Source organism: Coturnix japonica, chromosome 9, assembly GCF_054131305.1.
Source record: "Coturnix japonica strain WE chromosome 9, WE-NBRP24, whole genome shotgun sequence".
Lineage (NCBI taxonomy): Eukaryota > Metazoa > Chordata > Aves > Galliformes > Phasianidae > Coturnix > Coturnix japonica.
In genome coordinates this window covers 1332755-1351458 of record NC_140671.1, presented here as the reverse complement: position 1 = coordinate 1351458, position 18704 = coordinate 1332755, and the positions used below count along the sequence as shown (strand labels likewise).

The window sequence follows — 18704 nt, the reverse complement described above, 5'->3', positions numbered from 1 at the left end:
GTAAATAAGTCTGGGAAGGAGCTCTGGAGTTCGGAGTTATGTCTCTGTAAGTAAGTGTGTACTCTACTGAGGCAAACCCCTCCTGCATAAAATGTGGCAGTGATTCTGCTTTAGTGAGGCGCTGGGACACAGCCTTGTTTAAATGACTTGTAGGAATATGAGTTAAGTAACTGCTGAATGTGTTCAGCCGTTTCATCAAAATTTGATTGAAAGAGTAAAACAGTAGTAGTACAGCTGCATTATAGCAGTAGGAGTAAACAATTTATTCTACTGGGTTTTAATATCTCTTTTGGAGCTCTTTTTTAAATGGAGGTGGCAAGAAGCATGAGTTGTTTTGTTGGTCATCAAAGTGTTTTGCTCAGGCTTGTTCCTTTCTGAAACTCACAGAAAACTTCTCAAGATGTGAAAAAAGCAGATTTCCACGCATCCTCAAACTCCCTGCTTCACAACAAATTTCAGAGCTGTGTTTGGATCCAAATGGTCCAAAGGCTGTAGAAAGTAGAACTGGGGTTGGCCTTCCTGGTCCCAAAATGCCTGTGCTAGCAGCGCTCAGCAGGACCTGCCTGGGATGGACTGCATGGAGCAGGCGTGCGCGGGGCGAGCCTCATCCAGCCCATGTCTGGCCATCCCCAGCTTAGGAACTTCCTGAGCCAGAGGTCGTATCCAGACCATTGTGTTTAATTGCCGCTGGTGGACTTATCCCCCGTGAATTTGTCTAATCTTTTTTTGAACTCATTTATATTTTTGGCCTCCACAACATCCTGTGGTAGTGAATTCCACCATTTAATGACATGTCATGTGGAAAAACTGCTTCCTTGGGCTTGCCGTAAAAAGTTTACAGGTCTCGTTCAGCACAACTGATTTCAGTTCAAGTGGAGCATCGGAACGAAGTGCTTCTCTGAGCTGAGGTCTTGACTCAAAGCTCACTGAAATCAGGAAGAAACTCTGTTATTTTTTGCAGAATTAAAAGCATGTTTAGTCTCCAGACTTGTTTGATGCTAGCAGCATATTTTTCTGTCACTCAGGCAAATTATGTGAAAGAATTTGGTCGTACCACTCAGAGGATGGATTTGTGGCTCTTGCAGTTAATTCCATTTGCAGTTATTGATGGTGTTAGTAGTAAAAATCCACTAAATACTGAGTCTAGGAGCAGAGTGATAGCCAACATATGGCTGTACATGAAGGCCCTGACTTTCCTCAAAGTTTCATTGACAGCAAAAAGCATTTGTGCTGCAAGTAGCAGTGCTACTGGGAGCAGAGTGCATTTACTTTATTTTGTCCCCTTCAGACCAGCACGGCAGGTTGGCTTGCTGCAGACCTCACTAATGTTTTAAGATTTCATTCAGCCAAGAATGACCCAGGAGGAACCTGGGGGCTGGCTCTAAGGGTAACTAAAGTAACACGGTGATCCAGAGCGCAAAGTTAGCTCCTCTTCTGGTTTGGCAGCAGCAGGGCAGGGGCTGGAGGGAGCAGGAGCAAGCAGTTGTGTGGCCAGCATGCAGAACTGGGGCAGAAAGGCAAGATTCCAGCACACAGCCCTTATGAAAAGGCCACTGCCGTGGCTTCTTCAGGAAAAAAAATAAAAAATCCCATGTATCTTCCAACAAATGCTTCTTAAACATTGCGCCTCCCATCTTCCTCACAGTGGAAGTTGTGCTTGCAGCTGCAGGGGCTTCGTACAGGGGAGGACAAGAGTGTTTGTATCCACACATGTGGGGAGGCCACTGCCAGTCCTGGACACATGTTCCTGTGGGCACCCAAAGCAAAGCACCAACATCCATTTCTGCGTTTTCAATTTGTCTTGATTTTCAGAACTCCTTACCTCGTATTGACTTAGGTATCTAATGACCCAATTCATCAAGTAGTTTAAGCATGTAGCTAATTTTAATCAAGTGCATAATCCTGCATTTAGTCAGGCACATGTTTAAGTATCTTGCTGAATGAAAAATGGGTATAAAGCCTAATTTAAGGGCAGTTCTTGCTTGAATACCTTGCCTTAGTTCTTCATAAGGAAAACGAGAGTGTAAGGAGATGTTTCCAGGCAGCCAGCAGACCTGGATGCAGAGATGGGCACTGAGCACATCCCCTCTGAGCGCCGTCTGTGCCACACTACAGCCGCTCTCTGCTGAGCTCCTCCGCACCCGCTGACCCTCGCCTCCCCGACTTCCATTCCCCTCACCTAACAATGACAAATGGAGTTATAATATTGGTTGTTGAACCATAAGCTGTAGATAAATGCGCTTCTGAGAACCACCATTAAGTCCCTAAATGGATTATATATATTTGGTTTAGAAACCTAATATTTAATATTAGTGTACTCTCCAGCGGTTGGCTTTATTTCTCTTGATAATCTATTCCCACTCCATTTCCTTTTAGATTTCTAACCTCATTAAACCTTTCATATCACAGTTATTTTCTGTTCTAAACAAAATTAAAGACACGCCATCCCCAGGTTTTAAGACTCTAATTTTACTCCCGAACTGGAGAAAACACGGAGATAAACATTCTTTTCAGTGATGAATTTTAAAACCGCTTTACGAGTCAGCTGGAATTGCTAACCATATTGAGGACTGTAAAAGTCTGTGAAAGGCAGCATAATAAATGATGCTTGAAATGGCATTTGTTGTATGGGAGCTGAGATGCTTACATGGTATCTTTCCCTTCTTGGTTTTGTGCAAAATGTGAGGATGTATCTCACGTCGTACAGTACCTTAAGAATTTATAACATTTCGTTTCTGGTCTGATTGTCTGCGAAGAATCTCAGTTACCAGCAGGGGTTCCTTAAATTCACATGGCCGGGAGAAAGCGCTATCTGTGTAATACTCTGCTCCCAGTGTGCACATTAAACTGGTTTTTCTTGATCGAGGACACATTTCTTCCTTATCATCAGGCACTTGGGCACATTGCTTGTTCTGATATATATAAGTATTGCACTCTGCCTTGCTAGACACGGTAAAATTGTGTTTGACCATTCTTGTTACACAATACCCTGGCCCCTACGGTGGCTGCTTTAAGGAAAAAACACAGTATGTGTGGTGGTGAAAAGAAATCTGCAGGCTGGAAGAAGCTCAAATGTATATATATTTGCCCAAATACACTCCTCATTCCATGTTTTCACATAGAACCTGTATTATTTCTGCTACTTATCAAATATATTTGTAATTAAATCAGGGCTGTATGCTTTGTAGCCCATCTGCTGCTCCTCTCTCCTCTTCCAGCAGAGCCGTGTGGCTGAGCCATGGCATCAAACCGCTGCATGGCATTGCCATTGCAGGGCAAAGCGGGCTGTAGGCGGAACAGGTTTCTGTTCAAAGAAAAGACCTACCATCCATGATGCAATATGTGTTGTAGAGCTGAAGGGGAATCTTCCTGTGAAGCACCTAGGTAAAGTCCCTCCTTGTTTTAACTGGGAACTCTCCATTATTGGCCCCTTGTTCTTGGTGGCTGCACCAGCAGTTTATATACTTTTATTACCTCTAATTTCAGTACTGAGACCTGCAGTTTGAATAACAGGTTAGCACTTTGCATCCTGAAAAATCTGAGCTTACCTTCATCCTGTGGCAGGAGAGATGCTGCTATTTTCCATCCTTATGCGGCAAGCAGGGAGGAGTGGGGCAGGAGCAGGGAACCCAGGGCACTGATGCTGCACATCAATAGCCAGGATTACTGCTGGCAGATCCTGGCTCCCCGTCCTTTGCTCATCCAGTCTTTAGGTGAGAGCTAACATTTTAGGGATTTAAAATCGCAAGGCAGGGGTCTCAGCAATTTGCAGAAGCTCTCCCCATGCCACAGGAGCAGGCCCTGTGACAATAGGCATTTGTTTGACAAGAGAAAAATGATAGGGGAAATTGGCTGAGCAGTTTCTGATCACTGAAGTCCCTGCTGATAGCTTTGTGCTACTCTTGTTCAAATTCACAGTAAGAAACAGCATGGTGCTAATCGCTGCGAAGTTCTGGGAGAAGGCCGGTCAGCAGGGTGCTTCCATGGAGAGTGATGTGCTGAAATGATAGGGAAATCAGTCTCTATCCTGACCCTTTCCCTCTGCTATCCAGCTGCGTGGAGAGCTTAACAATGACCAGAAGCTTGCCTGGCAAACCGTGACCAGCAGTTTTGCTAATTCACATTTGTTTCCAAGGGTTCGGCACCATTGTCTTTAATAGGATGCTCTTGTTTGGGACTTAGTTGTGGGTGTTTATGAGATGTCTACATTTACGTCCTCCTTCTGTTTTCCTCAGCCATACATAATGCCAATTTGATGAGGACAACATCCTTCAGCAGGCTGTGTTGCAAGAGGACTCGTTATTGCTGCATGTCTATTTTAAGCCAGTTTCCATCAGGTTTATTACACCCTGTGAATTCATTACCTTTCTGCTCACCTGCGTTAGCTGCACAAGGCAGCATCACCATCCTCTCTTTCGAGGGCAGGGGTGGAGGGCTGAGCTCTTCTGTTCAAGTTCCAAGGGCTGCTTATTTCATACACTTTCATCTTCACCCACCCGTAGCAACCAGCACCTGGATCGCCTCCATTATATCCATTTTGTTCTCTGCTGCCAAACAGATCGATGTGGCCCTGACAGCCTGAGACTGTACAAGCACGGGAATCCCAAGGAATCAATGGCACGCAGGTGCAGCTCAGGGGATGAGTGGCATTCCCCTAGGAGAAGTGCCTGGCCATCTTGGCCCCTGACTCAGCAGCTTCCTTCCCAGTTCCCATTTTGGAAATAGAGCTACAAGCTCAAAACCTTCTGCATCTGAGCATAGAGTGGAGAGCCCAGTGCAGAGTTACAGTTCGCTTTGCACTGACTGATGGGAAGCCATAGTTAGTGGCCCTTTCTTCCTGTTGAGCTCTGGGCTCCCCCTGTGCAGTTGCAGTGCTGCAGGGGCACGGGCACTTCCAGGAGAACTGGGGGGATTGCTCCAGCTGCTCTCTGCTTGCTGTGGGGTCAGGAACTGCTGCAAGGTGGGGCACGTTGCAGTGGTGGGGAGACACGTAGAGTGAAATCAGTCCTGTTAGCGCGGCACCGTTACTAAACTGACACCAGGCTTTTCCATTTGTTTGAGTCTGGATTAGAGCAATTCAGACAGATGTTTGATGTCTTGCCCTAGGAGGGAGAGTTGCAGTTAGCAAATCTGTTCCATAGTGGTTATGTCTCGGCCTGTTCACAGTTTTCTGCTACCCTGAAAATGCTGGAGATTGAAGCAGAAAAAGGCAGTGAAAGCCTTTAAAATTAAATGTCTTGGGCAGATTTCACGTTTTCAGAAGGAGCAGGTGAGCTGGAGTGCATCCCTCCTATGGCACAATGAAGGTGACAGAGGTTTTCCTGAGGTTGGTACTTCCCACTAACATTAAATTTACTCCTAGGAGTTGAGATGGGACAACTGAATAAATCATCAGGATGAAAGAGACAGATCCTTATGATCACAAAGTAGTGATAATACTATGCTGTAATGTTAACGAGCTTGAGTTTCTCAGGCTTGCCATATGCAACCCCCCTGTTGGCTTCAGCAGACACTACCATATGTGTTAGGAGTCCAGGATCAGGCATTTCTTCAATTTCCCCGAATGGAAGATACTCCTTTGTGTGGAGAAAATCTGTGAGTAGGTCAAAATAAAGTTTTCCATCAAAGGAGCAGGTTTCCTTCCCTTTGAGCTCACTGGTGCTTTCAGAAGCTCTCCCCATCGACATCCAACATGCCAAGCCGGCGGCGGGTTCCTGTGTCTGAGTGTGTGGAGCTGCTCAGCACGCCTCACGCCGACTCGCGAGTTGGGAGCAGATGTTGGCTCCACGACAGCTCTGTGTCAGCAATGTGTTTTGATAAGAACAGACCATTCCCAGCTGGTTTCCAAAGAGTTTTTCTCCTTTCCTCTGGTTTCCTCCTGTCATGCTTTGAGCCCTTCTTCATCATGCTTGGAGCTCACAGTCTGAAAGTATGTGCCCAGCTCTTTTCTTGGTGCTGTTTTGTTTTCTGTGTCGTTCATATTTCAAAGCTTTTCTCAAAAAGTTGTTCTTGACGTGGTTTGGAAACCCCCAGTTTCAGCTTTTCCCTCTCTAGTGAATTTCCACAGAAGAACAGTCTGCATTTCTTGTAAAAGTACAGAGAGATGTGATCCCTGCTCAGTGTAAACTGTGCCACCAGCAGCCCACAGAAAAGCCAGATGTAACAGCTACATCCACACTGGGATCCCCTGGTCCGCAGCCCAGGGCTGAGCTCTGATACCACTTGCCTGGGGGTACTGCAGGGATGGGCAGAGCCATGTACTGCTCCATCCATCCATGTGTGCTGACCTCAAGGAAGGACCCGGAGAGGCCGTAGTGTGTGGTGTCTCTCCAGATTAAATGTGGGAACTCAAGTTCACCCACCGCTCTTCTTATCTTCCATCAGATTAGTGCTAGCAGACTGCTGGATGAGTTGGGATAACTTGCTATTCCACCTCCACCTTCATACATCTGCTTACCTGGTTGGTTGTGGTTGAAATATCCTGCAGTCTTTATTTCAGATACATAAGACATTGTGACAGCCTTGCTAGCAGGGCAGGAGCTCTCTGTTCATAGTGGACACTTGAGGAACGGACTCAGTGAGCCCTCAGCCAGCTTCCAGGAGAGCTACTGAGGCTACACATGGTTGCAAACTTGTTACTAGACCTCTTTATGGCATTAATCTGCCCATCTGTAAAGATGGGAAGAAAGCAGATGCTCTGGAGTTCCTAACAGGCCATGTTTGATGAGTTCTGTGTTGCTGCAAGCACAAGTCATTCCTTCACCAGGAGCTGAGATGTGGCAGTTTGCTCACCTACCTTCCCCTGCAGCCTTGAACTCCCTGCAGCAGTTTGCAGGCAAACAGCAGGTCTGGGGACTGCACTGTAATGGGAAACCTCCATTTCCCTTTTAACCAGGACTTCAACCCTGCAAAACAATCATCCCTCCCCTTCCCGGGGAGAGGCCTCGGTATCTAATCAGGTTTCACTCCTTTGTTGTATCTATTGATCCTCAGCACTGTAAGATGCAAATTGCCATGCCTGACAGGATTCCGGGTGTTTTATCATCAATGGAGAGTAATTATCCTTGGCTGCACCAATATTGGATTGTTAAGCCCCAGGATAATGCACAAGGTAAAGACATTTAGAAGGCAGTCCACCTTGGGGATTTGTGTAAATGTGATGGATAGAGTGAGAGAAGGATAGCTGAATTACAGCCTGCAGGGACTGACAGCTGCATGGGGGTGTAGCCTCGGTAATCCTTGCGGCAGAGATAGCGCTGCACTTGGCATTGAGACACAAAGTGCAGCTAAAGCTGTAAGGTTCCCTTTCTGTTTAATCCTTGTAATGTGTATTTGCTGAGGAAGAAAACATATGCAAGATGTTGAATGGATGCTGTGCATTTGCAGGGCCAGCCAAGTGATTTCTCCCGTCCGTTTATTTATCTAGCCATAAGTCCGGCTTTCAGTGTAAGCATATTTTAGAGGCACGAGGGTTTTGGGTGCTTATTTCTTTGTCTGTGGATTCCAGTTTGATACTAGAAGCAGAATTATAAATGAGTTAAGTAGGAGATATGTTTCTTTATGAACGTATCTGGTTAACCATTGCATATTCTGCCGTATAAAGCAGTTAAGCTGTCTTAGCCATGGGGAGGAAATGAATGTCAGCAGAGATGCCATGTTAGCTGGTAATCCTCCACTGATAGCAGCAACCCCGAAAGTAGGCTCATGGAAGAAAATCTCTTTTTCCAGAGTTATCCATATGAGCTGAGTCCTACACACCCGTCACTTCCCTCTTTAAATAGGCCCTTTTCTGCAGTTGCAAAGTAAATAAGGCAGATACATGAAGCAGAAGGATGGCATTGGTGCCATAGAACTCCTGCTGGAGGTGGATCCCAAAGGCCATCAGGCTCTGGGTATGGCGCTCACCTTGCTCTGTGACTTCTGCTGATGTTCTGATGCCCTCAGTTGTAATTCTCTCTAGTCAAGCAGCTCCTTGTGTTTGACCGAGGCGGTGGCTGAGACCAGCCAACTTGCTTGGCATGCAGAACGTGTTTGCTTCTCTTGAAGCTGCTGAGGACACCGAGAAGTGAATGCCAGGAAGTGAAGTGTGCAGCCCGTGCCTTAGCAGTGCTGTGCCAGAGCTACAGCTGCAGGCAGCGCTGTGTTGGTGGCATTGTGCTGGCAGTGCTGTGCAGGCAGCGTGGTGCTGGTGGCTGTGCCTGCGTGCACTGGAGGGTCATGGCGCTGTACTCTGCTGGGATTTTCCTGCCGTCTTCCCACATGTTGCTGCCTGCCTCATTTCCCACATTATTAGCAGCGTGCCGCCAGCACCGCACCTCGCTCCCTGCCTTCACACAAGTGGGAGAGGGTTTTTCTCCACAGCCAATTTCCACTGCAGTTTTGAAATTGGAGAAAATTGAGAAAGATGAAGAAAATTGTCTCATACACTGACACTGTTTGTCATGTTTTACAAAGGAGCGAGGTTTGCAGGCGTTTGCACTGCTGAGGCACAAACGTTGCTCACAGGGGTGAGGTGCTGGTGGCCAGGTAAGGGAAGCAGCCCATGTGCTGTTCTGTGCTCACCACCATCAGGTCAGGAGCAGCTCCCTTCCTGCCCCAGCCCTGGGGCATGGGACGTGGAACGTGGTTGGCCTCAAATGGAAGCATGCAGAGATTGAAATGCAATGGGGCACTCCGAGCTGCCAGAGTCATGGCTGCTTCCTGGAAAAAGCCACATGAGCGGAGTTCCAGCCCATTGCAGGGAGGAGCTCCAGCTCACAGCCAGGGCACACTGAGACCTTCACACCCCATCCTGCTGCTGCTGCAAGTGATGTAGGTGAAGGCGCAGGAGTGGAGGATCAGTGCCCCGTGGCACACGTGTTAAAATAAACACGAGTATGCTCATGTATTTGCCTTATTCCACACTAAAATAGATGTTTCTTGTTGCTTTTTTTTTTTTTTTTTTTATTGGGAAAATTGTTAGATTTGATGGCGGTATGTAATTAGTAGTTTGCCAGCAATAATTACAGGGCTGAGCTCCAGAATAAATGATGTAGCATTCCTGTGCATATAATATGGTATACCGCAAAATAGGAGCTGGGAAATTGCAGCATTGCTGGATCATCATCTATCTGACATGTTGAAGGGGGTTTTTGCTCTGATAGTTTATGAAAAATACTAAGTATGGTGCACTGTGAACCAAGAGACTTTCTTTGTTAAATTAACCACAATTGCAACCACAAATTACGGCTTCACAAACTATAGATTTAAGGCTGGCTTTTCATAAATAGAGTTTCTTTGTGTTTTAACAAAAACACGCATAAAAGAATGGAGCCGTGCAATGATGCCAAAGCAGCACTTTCAAAATCATCAGCCCATTCAAGCCTCTGGAATACAATCATAATATTTGTTTAAAGTTTAATACCCAGAAAGGGAGCTCATAGAAATCCCACGAGCTTAAGACAATTCTGATAAGATTTCAGATGTGTCTTAATGAAATGATACCGAGATAGTGACCCTCGTGAGCTGTATTTGTATACATTTGAAAGTTCCTTTTCTTCTAAATGAATGTGTTGCTCACTAAATGGCCAATATCTCCAGTTCTGAACAGTGACATGTGGCAGAAATGCCCTTATGTGGATTCCTAATATGCACATGATGCATCCGTATTTGAGAAGAACCCGAATCTTTTCAAGCAGGGGGAGCGATGCCAGTTACTACCAAAGGGAAATACTCTCAAAAAGAGTTTTCTCCACCACTGGGTGATTGCCACAGATTTCTCCACATTCTAAAATATCCCGCAGATTATTGGCACGCTCCGTTCACTTTTGAAAGGCATACTTTTGGCAGCAGCAAACCGAGGAGGGCCATGTGTTAACATCCTGGTTTAGCAATATGTATTCCCACATGCTAAGCCCTCGTACAAATGCAGTTTTTATTGCTGTTGACTTCAAACAAAGATGCTTTGACATCTAAAGTTGTATATGTTACAGATGCAATGCCTAACCATGCTCTCGCTGTATGTTTTAGGACGAGCTGGCTGCGGTCCCGATTATACAGTCAAATATAAACAGTGGTAGGATGCAGGGCCCCATACCGAGTCACTTATCTCTGCTGTGCTGTGTAGTGCTGTGCTGTAACATCTTGCCGGGCCCATACTCTGTACTCGGGCTCATTTGCACATCGTTGCTTAACGTAATAGATAAATAACGAATCGGAGCAGGCAGCACCGCTTGCCTTCTGACTCCGGGTGTGGGACAAAACGCGTCCATGTGTGGCTCAGCCACCCTGATCTGCAGCCACATCTTCATCAGGTTAGTGAGCTCTCCTGCTCTGGATGGTGCAGCTGGGGAGCACTCCTAAGGTGTGTTTATTGTCCGAAGTCTTTTGTACCAAGAAGAGAAGCTGCGGGTTGGGCCTTGATGCAATGAAATGGTAAATGATGCTCAGCTGCCCAGCTCCGCAGCAGTGAGTTTGTTTAATAGGGAAGAGCCTTTGAAAACCCAAGCAGATTATTCTGCTCCTTCCACCACCATCCTTCCCTCTGCGGGCAGCAGGGTGCAGGGTGCATGGCTGGGTGGTGGGCTGTGCTGCCCCCTTCCCCTCCCACAGCTGCCGGGGTGTGCAGGAATTATTGCAATGAGAATTAGCTGTAAACATTTCCATCTGATTCCGAAAGGTTACTTCAGAGAAACGTGTCTTTACATCACTTGGGATCTTTTCTGCTGTTGAAATACGCATTCATGAGTGAAGTGCTGCAATTATGAGGATGCTTAGAGAATCACAAAGGTATTTATTCTTGTCCCGGCTAGTTTGTAGTAGCGGGATTGTGAGTGGCAAGGCTAAGAAAATGTATTCAAAAAACAAACGTGTAATTGTTTTGTTGAGAGTTGGAGTCAACATTGTTTGCACACGAGGCTCCGCCGCCTGCAGCGCAGAGACCAGACGGAGGTGCCACCTCCGATCCCAGCACTGATGGGAGGCCCAGCCTGGCTGCCCTGGGCAGCTCTGGCTGCATCCTGCTCTGCTTATAACATCTGAAAGCACGGTGGGAAAAGAACGTCCTTTTGTTTAGACAGTTTCAGCCTTTCCCTCCCCTTTTCTGTTTAGCACATGGAAATGACATGTCACAGTGAAGCTCTGGGGCTGCTATAGGCTGTGCACGTGCCATGTACCCCCGTGGCCATTGAGCTCCTGTGCCAGCCGTCCCCTCTCCCAATGCACCTTCCTTCCAAGCAAATCAGAGCGTATTTTAACAGTTTCATTGCAAATCCCCATGTTGCTTCCCTTCTATTTTTATGCGCTGGCTGAGCGTACCCTGCACATTTCCCAGCTTAGAGACAGATTCAGCCAAAGACTCGCTACCACTTCAGCTCCCTTCCAGCACAAGCCAGGGGGGGCTCTGAGCTGGGGCACACACTGCTCCTATTAAATCTAGCCTAGCATTTATCCCAGCTCTTCCTATGTGCTTTTTCTCCTCTCCACAGTAAAACCTGGATTTCTTCATGACATCTTCATGCCACACTCTGACCAAGTGCTTCCTCCTTCTATTGTCAGTGCTGCTCAAAGCTTTTTGCTCCCAAATGAGAAGTGTGGTCTGGCTGTGGGCAGGGGGAGAGTTTTTAGTGCAGCCCCAGGTGCTGCCCCAGCCCACAGAGATGGGTGCAAGGTGCCATGCACAGCAGCCACGAGATCCTTCCTTCCCTAGCAGGAGCATTTGTCTGAGTGCAGCAAGTCCTTCCCGCTGGGCTGTCTGCTCAATGCAGAGGGGTGAGTGAGCCTTTTGATGTTTGTATTTACAGTGTGCTCACATCTGGATGTTATTTCTGACACAGCCTCTCCTCCCTCTCCCGTCCCATTGCCTTCCTGTAACATCCACATAGAATCCCCAGGCCCACGGCACGCAGCAGCCAGCGGTGCACAGCCATGGGGAGCCCCACAGCAGGATGTGTGGGGTGCTGCAGGGTGCTGCAGCGTGGTTCAATCACTGCACAGCCCCATCCTGCAGTGCTGGGTGGGTTGGCTCCACCCTTCAGCCCACATGCATTGCCCCCACTGCCTGAGCATCGCTTTCTGCAGGAGGAAAGCATCCCCCTCAATTCTTAAATGTCAGCAGATATCCCCTGGAAATTATTTATTGCATCTGCTGTCGTATTTAATGATTTAACAATATACTGATAATCACAACATATTAACTTTGCGCAGCGATATGCCGCTCAATGGCAGGTAATGAGCACACGGCACAGCTCTAGCAGCATACAGATGCTTTACCACCCTCCTCCTGAAGGCTCAGGGGCAGTTCCTGGAGCTCATGGGGCAACTGTGCTGCTCCCTGTGCTCCCCATGTGGGCTGCAGGGTTGCGGGGTTCCCTGGCCCCATGAGCAGTCCTGCAGCCATTGGTTGACTGCTTGTAAAGCCCCTCAGGGTCCCTGTGATGGGGGTTAGATCCAAAAGAGCCAGAGAGGAAGAAAGCACATGTGCAGCCACATGTGCATAGTGTGAGCACGCCGTGCAAGCACACTCACCCTGCTGCACACACTGCATGCACACCCTGCAGCTGGGAGTGCCCAGAGGTGCCAGTGTGCACACACACAGTGGCTGTGCACATTGTGACCACTCACACCAGCACAGTGCTGCAGCACAAGCACAATCTGTGCACGTCTAGGCTGTGCACGGGGACACACGTGCACCTTGCACACACACACAGTGCACACACACACACACACACGCACAGCCCGCACTCGCTGCGCGCTCCCGCGGCTCTGCGCGCTCTGCGGGGCGGGGCGGGGCGGTCGGGTGCGCGCTCTGTCTCGGGGCCGCGCTTGGTCTCTCGGCTCGTGGCTGGATTGGTCGCGCCTGGCGGCGGCGGAGCCGGGCGGCCGCGGGTCGGGGGTTGCGGGGCAGTCGCCGCCGAGCGCCCGAGGAGCGGCAGCACGGAGCGGTCCGTGCTTGGAATAATGGCTGCCGCGGCGTGAGGGCGCGGGGCCGGAGCAGCGCCGCCCAAGGAGCCCCTCGGTGGGGCCGAGCCGTGGCTGTGGTGTGTTGGTGTGTTGTTTTTTTGTTTTATCCCCTCGTCGGATGCCGGCCGGAGCCGCCTGTGTCGCTTTTGGGCTGTTGTTGTGATTGTGGTGGTTTGGTTTTTGGTTTTTTTTTTTGTTTCTTTTTTTTTTTTTAACCCTTTTTTTGGGTGTCCCCCCCCCCCTCATCCCCGGCGCGCCCCGCGGCCATGGACCCATAGCGGCGTCCGAGCGGCGGCTCCGGGGCTGAGCGGCGGGGGCGAGAACTTCAGCGGCGAGACGAGAACAAACCCAAAAGGCTGCGATCAGACACAGAGAGCGACGACAACCGGAGGAGCCCAGGAGCGGCGGGGCCGCGGGCAGCCCGGGCCGGGAGCGCTGAGCCCTGCGGCGGCCCCGGGCGGCTCCGCGCCCCCTGCAGCGCCCGGCGGGGCCATGCGGTGAGTGCGGCGGGGCGGCATCGGCCTCTCGCCGCTGCGCCTTTATGCCTGTCGGGGTGCGGAAGTGGGGAGGAGTGGGGTGATTTTTCAGGCTCCGAGTGGTGCCGAGGTGCGGTGCGGCCCCGTCCCGCGGCTGCGGGTCCTCGGGCGGGGCTGTGTGTTGCGATGCGGGGCTCCTCCCGAGGCCCCGCGCACACGGGAGCGGCCCCGGGGCTCTGCCCGGCCCGGCTGCGAGTCGCGGAGCTCAGCCCTGCGCGAAGAGCCGCCGTTGGGAAAAGGGCTGCGATGGTTTTGTCCGTTCCCGGCCCGAGGAGTCGCCCCTCGGAGCCCCGAGCGCCGGGCGGGGAGGAGAGGCGGCATCACGCTGCGAAACGGAGCCACCGAGCGCCGCGTCCCGGGGAGTGAGCGCCGAAGTGCGGCTACCGGGACGGCGTGGGGAAAGGGATCGGACGGGCGAGGGCACGGAATGGCAGCGGCTGCCGCGGTGCTGCGGAACGGAGCGTCTTCCCGGCCGGGAAATGTTGGTGAAGTTGCGCATCCATCTTTCGAGGCTGCGAGCTGACCGGGCTGCTGTTGCTGCTGGCCTGGCTTTCGGTGATACTCCGGGATCCGGGGGCCTTTTAACCTCGTTTTGTAACGAAGATAATTTCCCGTTACATAAGGCGCTGCTCCGGTCCCGTTCCCCCACGCCGTGCAGCCGGCGGCTCTCCCGGCGATCCGCTCCTGGAACAGACCGTGCGGGGCTGCCGTGGAGCTGCGGGCGCTGCCCGATGGCACATCAGGAGCTCAACCTGCGGCCGTCCCTGATCAGAACCTGCCTCTGAGGGTTACGGTGGTGTCTAAGGGGGATTTTCCCTGTGTACAGACTTACCAGGACGAGCTGCTGGGTGCACACGCACAGCATTAACTTTCACAAATGAGGACTCGGAATTGCTCTCTCCAGGAATGCCGTCCCTTAACGACACAGCGCTGTGCTGCCTGCCCCACGGCTCGGTGCTTCCTGCAGGACCGCTGCTGGCACAGCGGGCACTCGGGTTTGTTCCAACTGAGGCTGATGTTCCTCTTTCCCTCCGTGAGGAAGGTGCTTTGTACCAAGGGAAGCCATGAGCCTCGTGTGCCAGGGGGCCGCTCCGTTCTCCCCAGCAACCGCCTGCAAATGTGAACAGATCCTGTGTTGTTCTATGGGACATGGGGCCATTGGTCAGCTGAGGACGGCAGCAGCCCTGGGACCTGTAGGCTAAGGAAGGGGCAGGGTGTGCTGTGAGTCCTGCTGACAAACGACAGGCACGGAGCAGCTGTTGGGATTTATTTTGCTCTGATTTTGCACCAACTTCCCGTGGAGGTTCAAACACGGGCTTCTGCTGTTGTTGCTCTTCCAACTCAGAGCTGTTAGGATATTTAACGGCGCGTGTGTTGACGGAAGCGCTGTGCAAAGGGCTGCGTTCAGCGAGCTGCTCTGTGCTGCGTGGTGCTTCTGGAGAGCGCAGATGTAGATGTCGTTTTCTGCCTTATGTTTTTCATACGTTCTTTTTCTGGCTCCCAGCATCCTTGTGTGGAGTGACCCGTAATCGCTGGGGGTTGTGGTGTCCGGATGGATTTGAATACGAAGCACTGAAGCACTCTTTTCAAAGCAATTAGAGGAGATTCAGTCAAGGAAAGTTATTTGTGTCATCAGAATAGGAAACGCAGGCTGGTTGATTTTAATGACTTGGTGAATTTACAAGATCTGAAGCCGGGCAGGTACAAGGATGCCTTAATAGCAGGTTTGGGCAGAGACCAGCGATCTGCATCAGAAAGGGGAACGTTGGGGTTTCTTGTGGTCTTTTTTTCCTTCTGAATAAAGATGGGGATTCAGAACCAGGTAAAGGAACGCGTGGTTTTACCAGAAATTATTTCCTAGGCCGATCAATTACTAGGAGATGTAATGAGAAATGCACTCCTTGGGGAGAGGAGGGAGGAATTGCCATTACATAATATCCCTTGGGAGAGTTTCTGCGTCGCGTAATGAGGCCGCTGATGGAGCATTTGGGGAAATGCCTATGGATAAGAATTTGTTCTTCAGATTTCCATAAGCAAAACATATTACTGAAAAATAGGCTTGTGAAGAGCAGCACTGCTAGGTAGGAGGTGGTGCTTCGCCTCTGCACGCACTTCTTTTGTTCTGATAATTGCTGTGTAAGAGATTAAGTAACGGTGCGATTAAAACTTGCACAAAATAGGAGATGCGAGGCAATAGTTTCCTTACCTTTGTAGCACTGGGGATAAAGCCTTAAGGGCTGCGTTCTGTTCCAGGCTTCGTTCCATTACTTGTGTTTATCTCCTGAAGATCCTAATGAACAGCAAATCTCTGGCCGTGGTGGTGTAAACAGCGATCTGATGGCAAAACGTCTGCAGTGTGAGATGAGATGCTGTGGGCTCTATGAGCTGCAGGGCCGCATGGTGCACTGGGCCCTCGCTGCCGGGCTGACTTCCAGCAGTGAAGGTGCTTGGCAAGGAGCGCTGCAGCAGATCCTTGTACTTCCAGTAGCAGTTGACTTCTAGAAGAAAGTAATTTCCACGCACTTTCCCTTCCCGCTGGAGCACTTGTGTGCTCGGCATACAGAGGGGTTACCTCCAGGAGCTGGCTGCCCTGCATGGCCAGAGGTGTGAAAGCAGCGGAGGGAGAAGGCGAGAAATCTTCACACCTCTGTCACAGCTGGGGAACGGCCTAATTGGAGCTGCTCATTTAAAATCTGTGTGTCAGATGGTGCGTCCTGCTCCTCTCCCCAGGGCCACCGATGTGGCCCAGCACGGTGACCTGCAGCCCTGGGGCTGGCGGTGGAGGCTGCAGGCGTGGGCAGCTCTGCAGGGCTGCAGCTATTTCTGGGGAGTTAAGGGTGCAATGGCTGTTGTGAAGCCCCTATTTCAGCACTTCATTGATAATATTTTGTAGTATGCCGTGTGCCACCGTGTGGCTGCTGAGGCGCAGCGCAGTTATTGAGGTACAGCCCGATTTCTCCAGACAGACACGGGTTTGGTGTTTGTTGTTGATTAGGTTTGGTGTCAGCATTGTGCTGGTTGACTGGGCTGTGGGATGCTGCGGGGCACAACCTCCTGGTTGGCTTTCCAGTGCAAAATGGTGCTGGGTCGGAGCACACAAAGGTTGCATAAGGGAACTGCTGACGTTTCTACATCCATGGCAAAATGTCCGAAAAGCTGGAAGCACCTCATCCGTACTGGTGGAAGGGGTCGACTGTGAGCAGGGCACCAGGGTGGCAACACGAGAGCTTCCCTTGTGAGTGGGAGGAACCAGGGACCTGCCATTGTTGGCTCTTGTAGACTTCGACCAGCATGGTGCTGCTGACGTGGGTGTGGGGAAACAGGTTCCTCAAGGCATCTGCTTGGCTCACAGAGCTGCGTTGGAAGGGCCGGAGATAAACAAAAGGTGTCACTTGAATCCTGTAAAAATAAGCCTTGCTTTGTGGTGGGTGGGAAGCGAGGAGTTGGGTTTTCATCAGGCACCATGTCTGTGGTGGCTGTTTATGTTATTACCAAAGATATTTCTGGCTTGCTTATAAAATGAGAATTGAACAAAATATTTGGAATTTGGAAGGTGTTCAGCCTCGCTTGTGTTCTCACGGAAGAATGTTACGGTTACACTGCCCTGGAGGTAATCACAGGACTCTTAATCTCCAGTTAAAGCGGGCGGGTGAGTTGTTGCCGTGGTGGCTCTGGGGGGAAGATGTCTGCACACGGATGGATGCCGTCACTGCATGTACTGCTGTACCACAGGAAAATCGGGGCATAATGGCATTAAATCTTTTATTTTTTTTCCCTTTCCCTGGAATAATCAAGAGTAATAAATGTGTATGCTATTAAAACCCATGCTCCAAAGCTGCGGGGTGTAAGCCACGGCATAGCCTGCCTTCAAAATGGTTGGAAATCCTTCATAAATATCTCTTTAGCACATACCTTGTATCTCCCTGGATGATTGGCTCTCTAGCAAAGCCTTCCGTAGAGGGTGTACTGTAATCCTTTTATGTTACTTCTTCAGTGCAGATTACGCAGCAAGAAATAATTAGGAGATTAATTTTCACCTGTCACTGCCAATAATAGATAACCTTGATACAGTGACAGGGCTAGGAATTTGGGGAATGGAAAAGCGTTTAACCCTGTAGGGGCTGCTGCAGGGAGCAGGCAGAAAATGGTTGCCAGGACGTGACCTCCCTGCTGGCCGCACTCGCTGCCTCGCTGCTCCGCCAGGACACCCCGCAGCCCCGGCTGGTAATTCAGGCGCAGTTCTGTTGCTTTCCATGATTTCAGTTCCCAATCTGAGCTGTATTCCTCGGCTGCTCGGGGAAGGAGCAGGCTAATGAAGATGGCTTCATTAGGCAGTGTGCAGTTTTGCCTCTCCGCAACAAATGCAGCTGAAAAAACATCCCACAAGTAACTGTGCTTCTGGTCTTTGGAGAAAGCACGGCGGAGGCGTTTCTGCTGCCTTTCAGCATTAAGTATGGGCTGGCATAAGGTGTGCCTAAAAAGCAGCCTGTGCTCCAGGACAGGGCAGGTAAATGGAAAGGGAGAATGCAGCCCTTCCCCCTCCGCTGCCTTTCTGGTGTTTTTTGTTTTTTTTTTTTCCTTTTGTGCCCAAGTTTAAATCTACAATCTGTTGAAAATGTAATGGGAAACCAGCCTACAGAAAATGCCATTATTCATATCATCCTGAGCTCATTTATTTTATCTGCAGTAGTAATGATAAGACAGGCTGCTTGGCAATGCTGATAAGCTGAGAAATATCTTAGAGCTATTTGTAAAAGTTAAAGCAGATCTTGGTACTGAGAGATAGGGAAACTGATGAGCCTTTGGGCAATCTGCAGAGCTGAAAGCTAATAAAGATTTTAATAGGAAGGCCTCATTAGGATTAGGGAGAAGATCTATTATCTGGGATTTACACAACACAAATGGTGGGGCAACTTTAATTTTTGCTTTTTTTCTTCATTAAATGCTGTTGCTGAACGTGAAGGCTGTGAACTCGATTGGGATCTCTTTGTGTGTGCGGGCAGCCATCGCCAGCTGTTGGCTGAGCAAAGGGAAGAGCCGTCGGTGCAGGAGCATGTTCACCGTATGCAGGAAATGGCAGTGAGCTGCTGTGTGCAGGGCCGGCCCGCTCCTTGTCTTCAGGGAGCTGGGAGGGAGCTGCTGGCTGCACTGTGCCTCTGGGAATGGTATTTCTAATCTTGTGGCCCTGGAGAGAATCTTCAGAAAGAAGCGAACCCACTGGCATGGTGC

The 18704-nt window shown here is 49.9% G+C and overlaps 1 protein-coding gene across 48 annotated transcripts in view; it reads left to right on the top strand.

The window, feature by feature from the left end:
- The window catches only part of FBRSL1 (fibrosin like 1), a 385537-nt gene that overhangs the window by 284585 nt on the left and 82248 nt on the right, over nucleotides 1-18704 (top strand). Inside the window, exon 1 of one of the 48 annotated variants that reach the window (XM_085509377.1) lies at nucleotides 12845-13436. The exons of 43 other annotated variants lie outside the window; for them this stretch is intronic. Coding sequence is in view for 1 of the 5 variants with exons in the window: in XM_085509374.1 (XP_085365500.1) it covers nucleotides 15280-15297 (18 nt within the window). In the remaining 4 variants the exon portion in view is untranslated. Of the gene's footprint in view, nucleotides 1-12844; nucleotides 13437-13513; nucleotides 15298-18704 lie in introns of those variants that run through there. 4 more of the 48 variants (XM_085509380.1, XM_085509376.1, XM_085509379.1 and 1 more) reach the window with 4 other exon arrangements.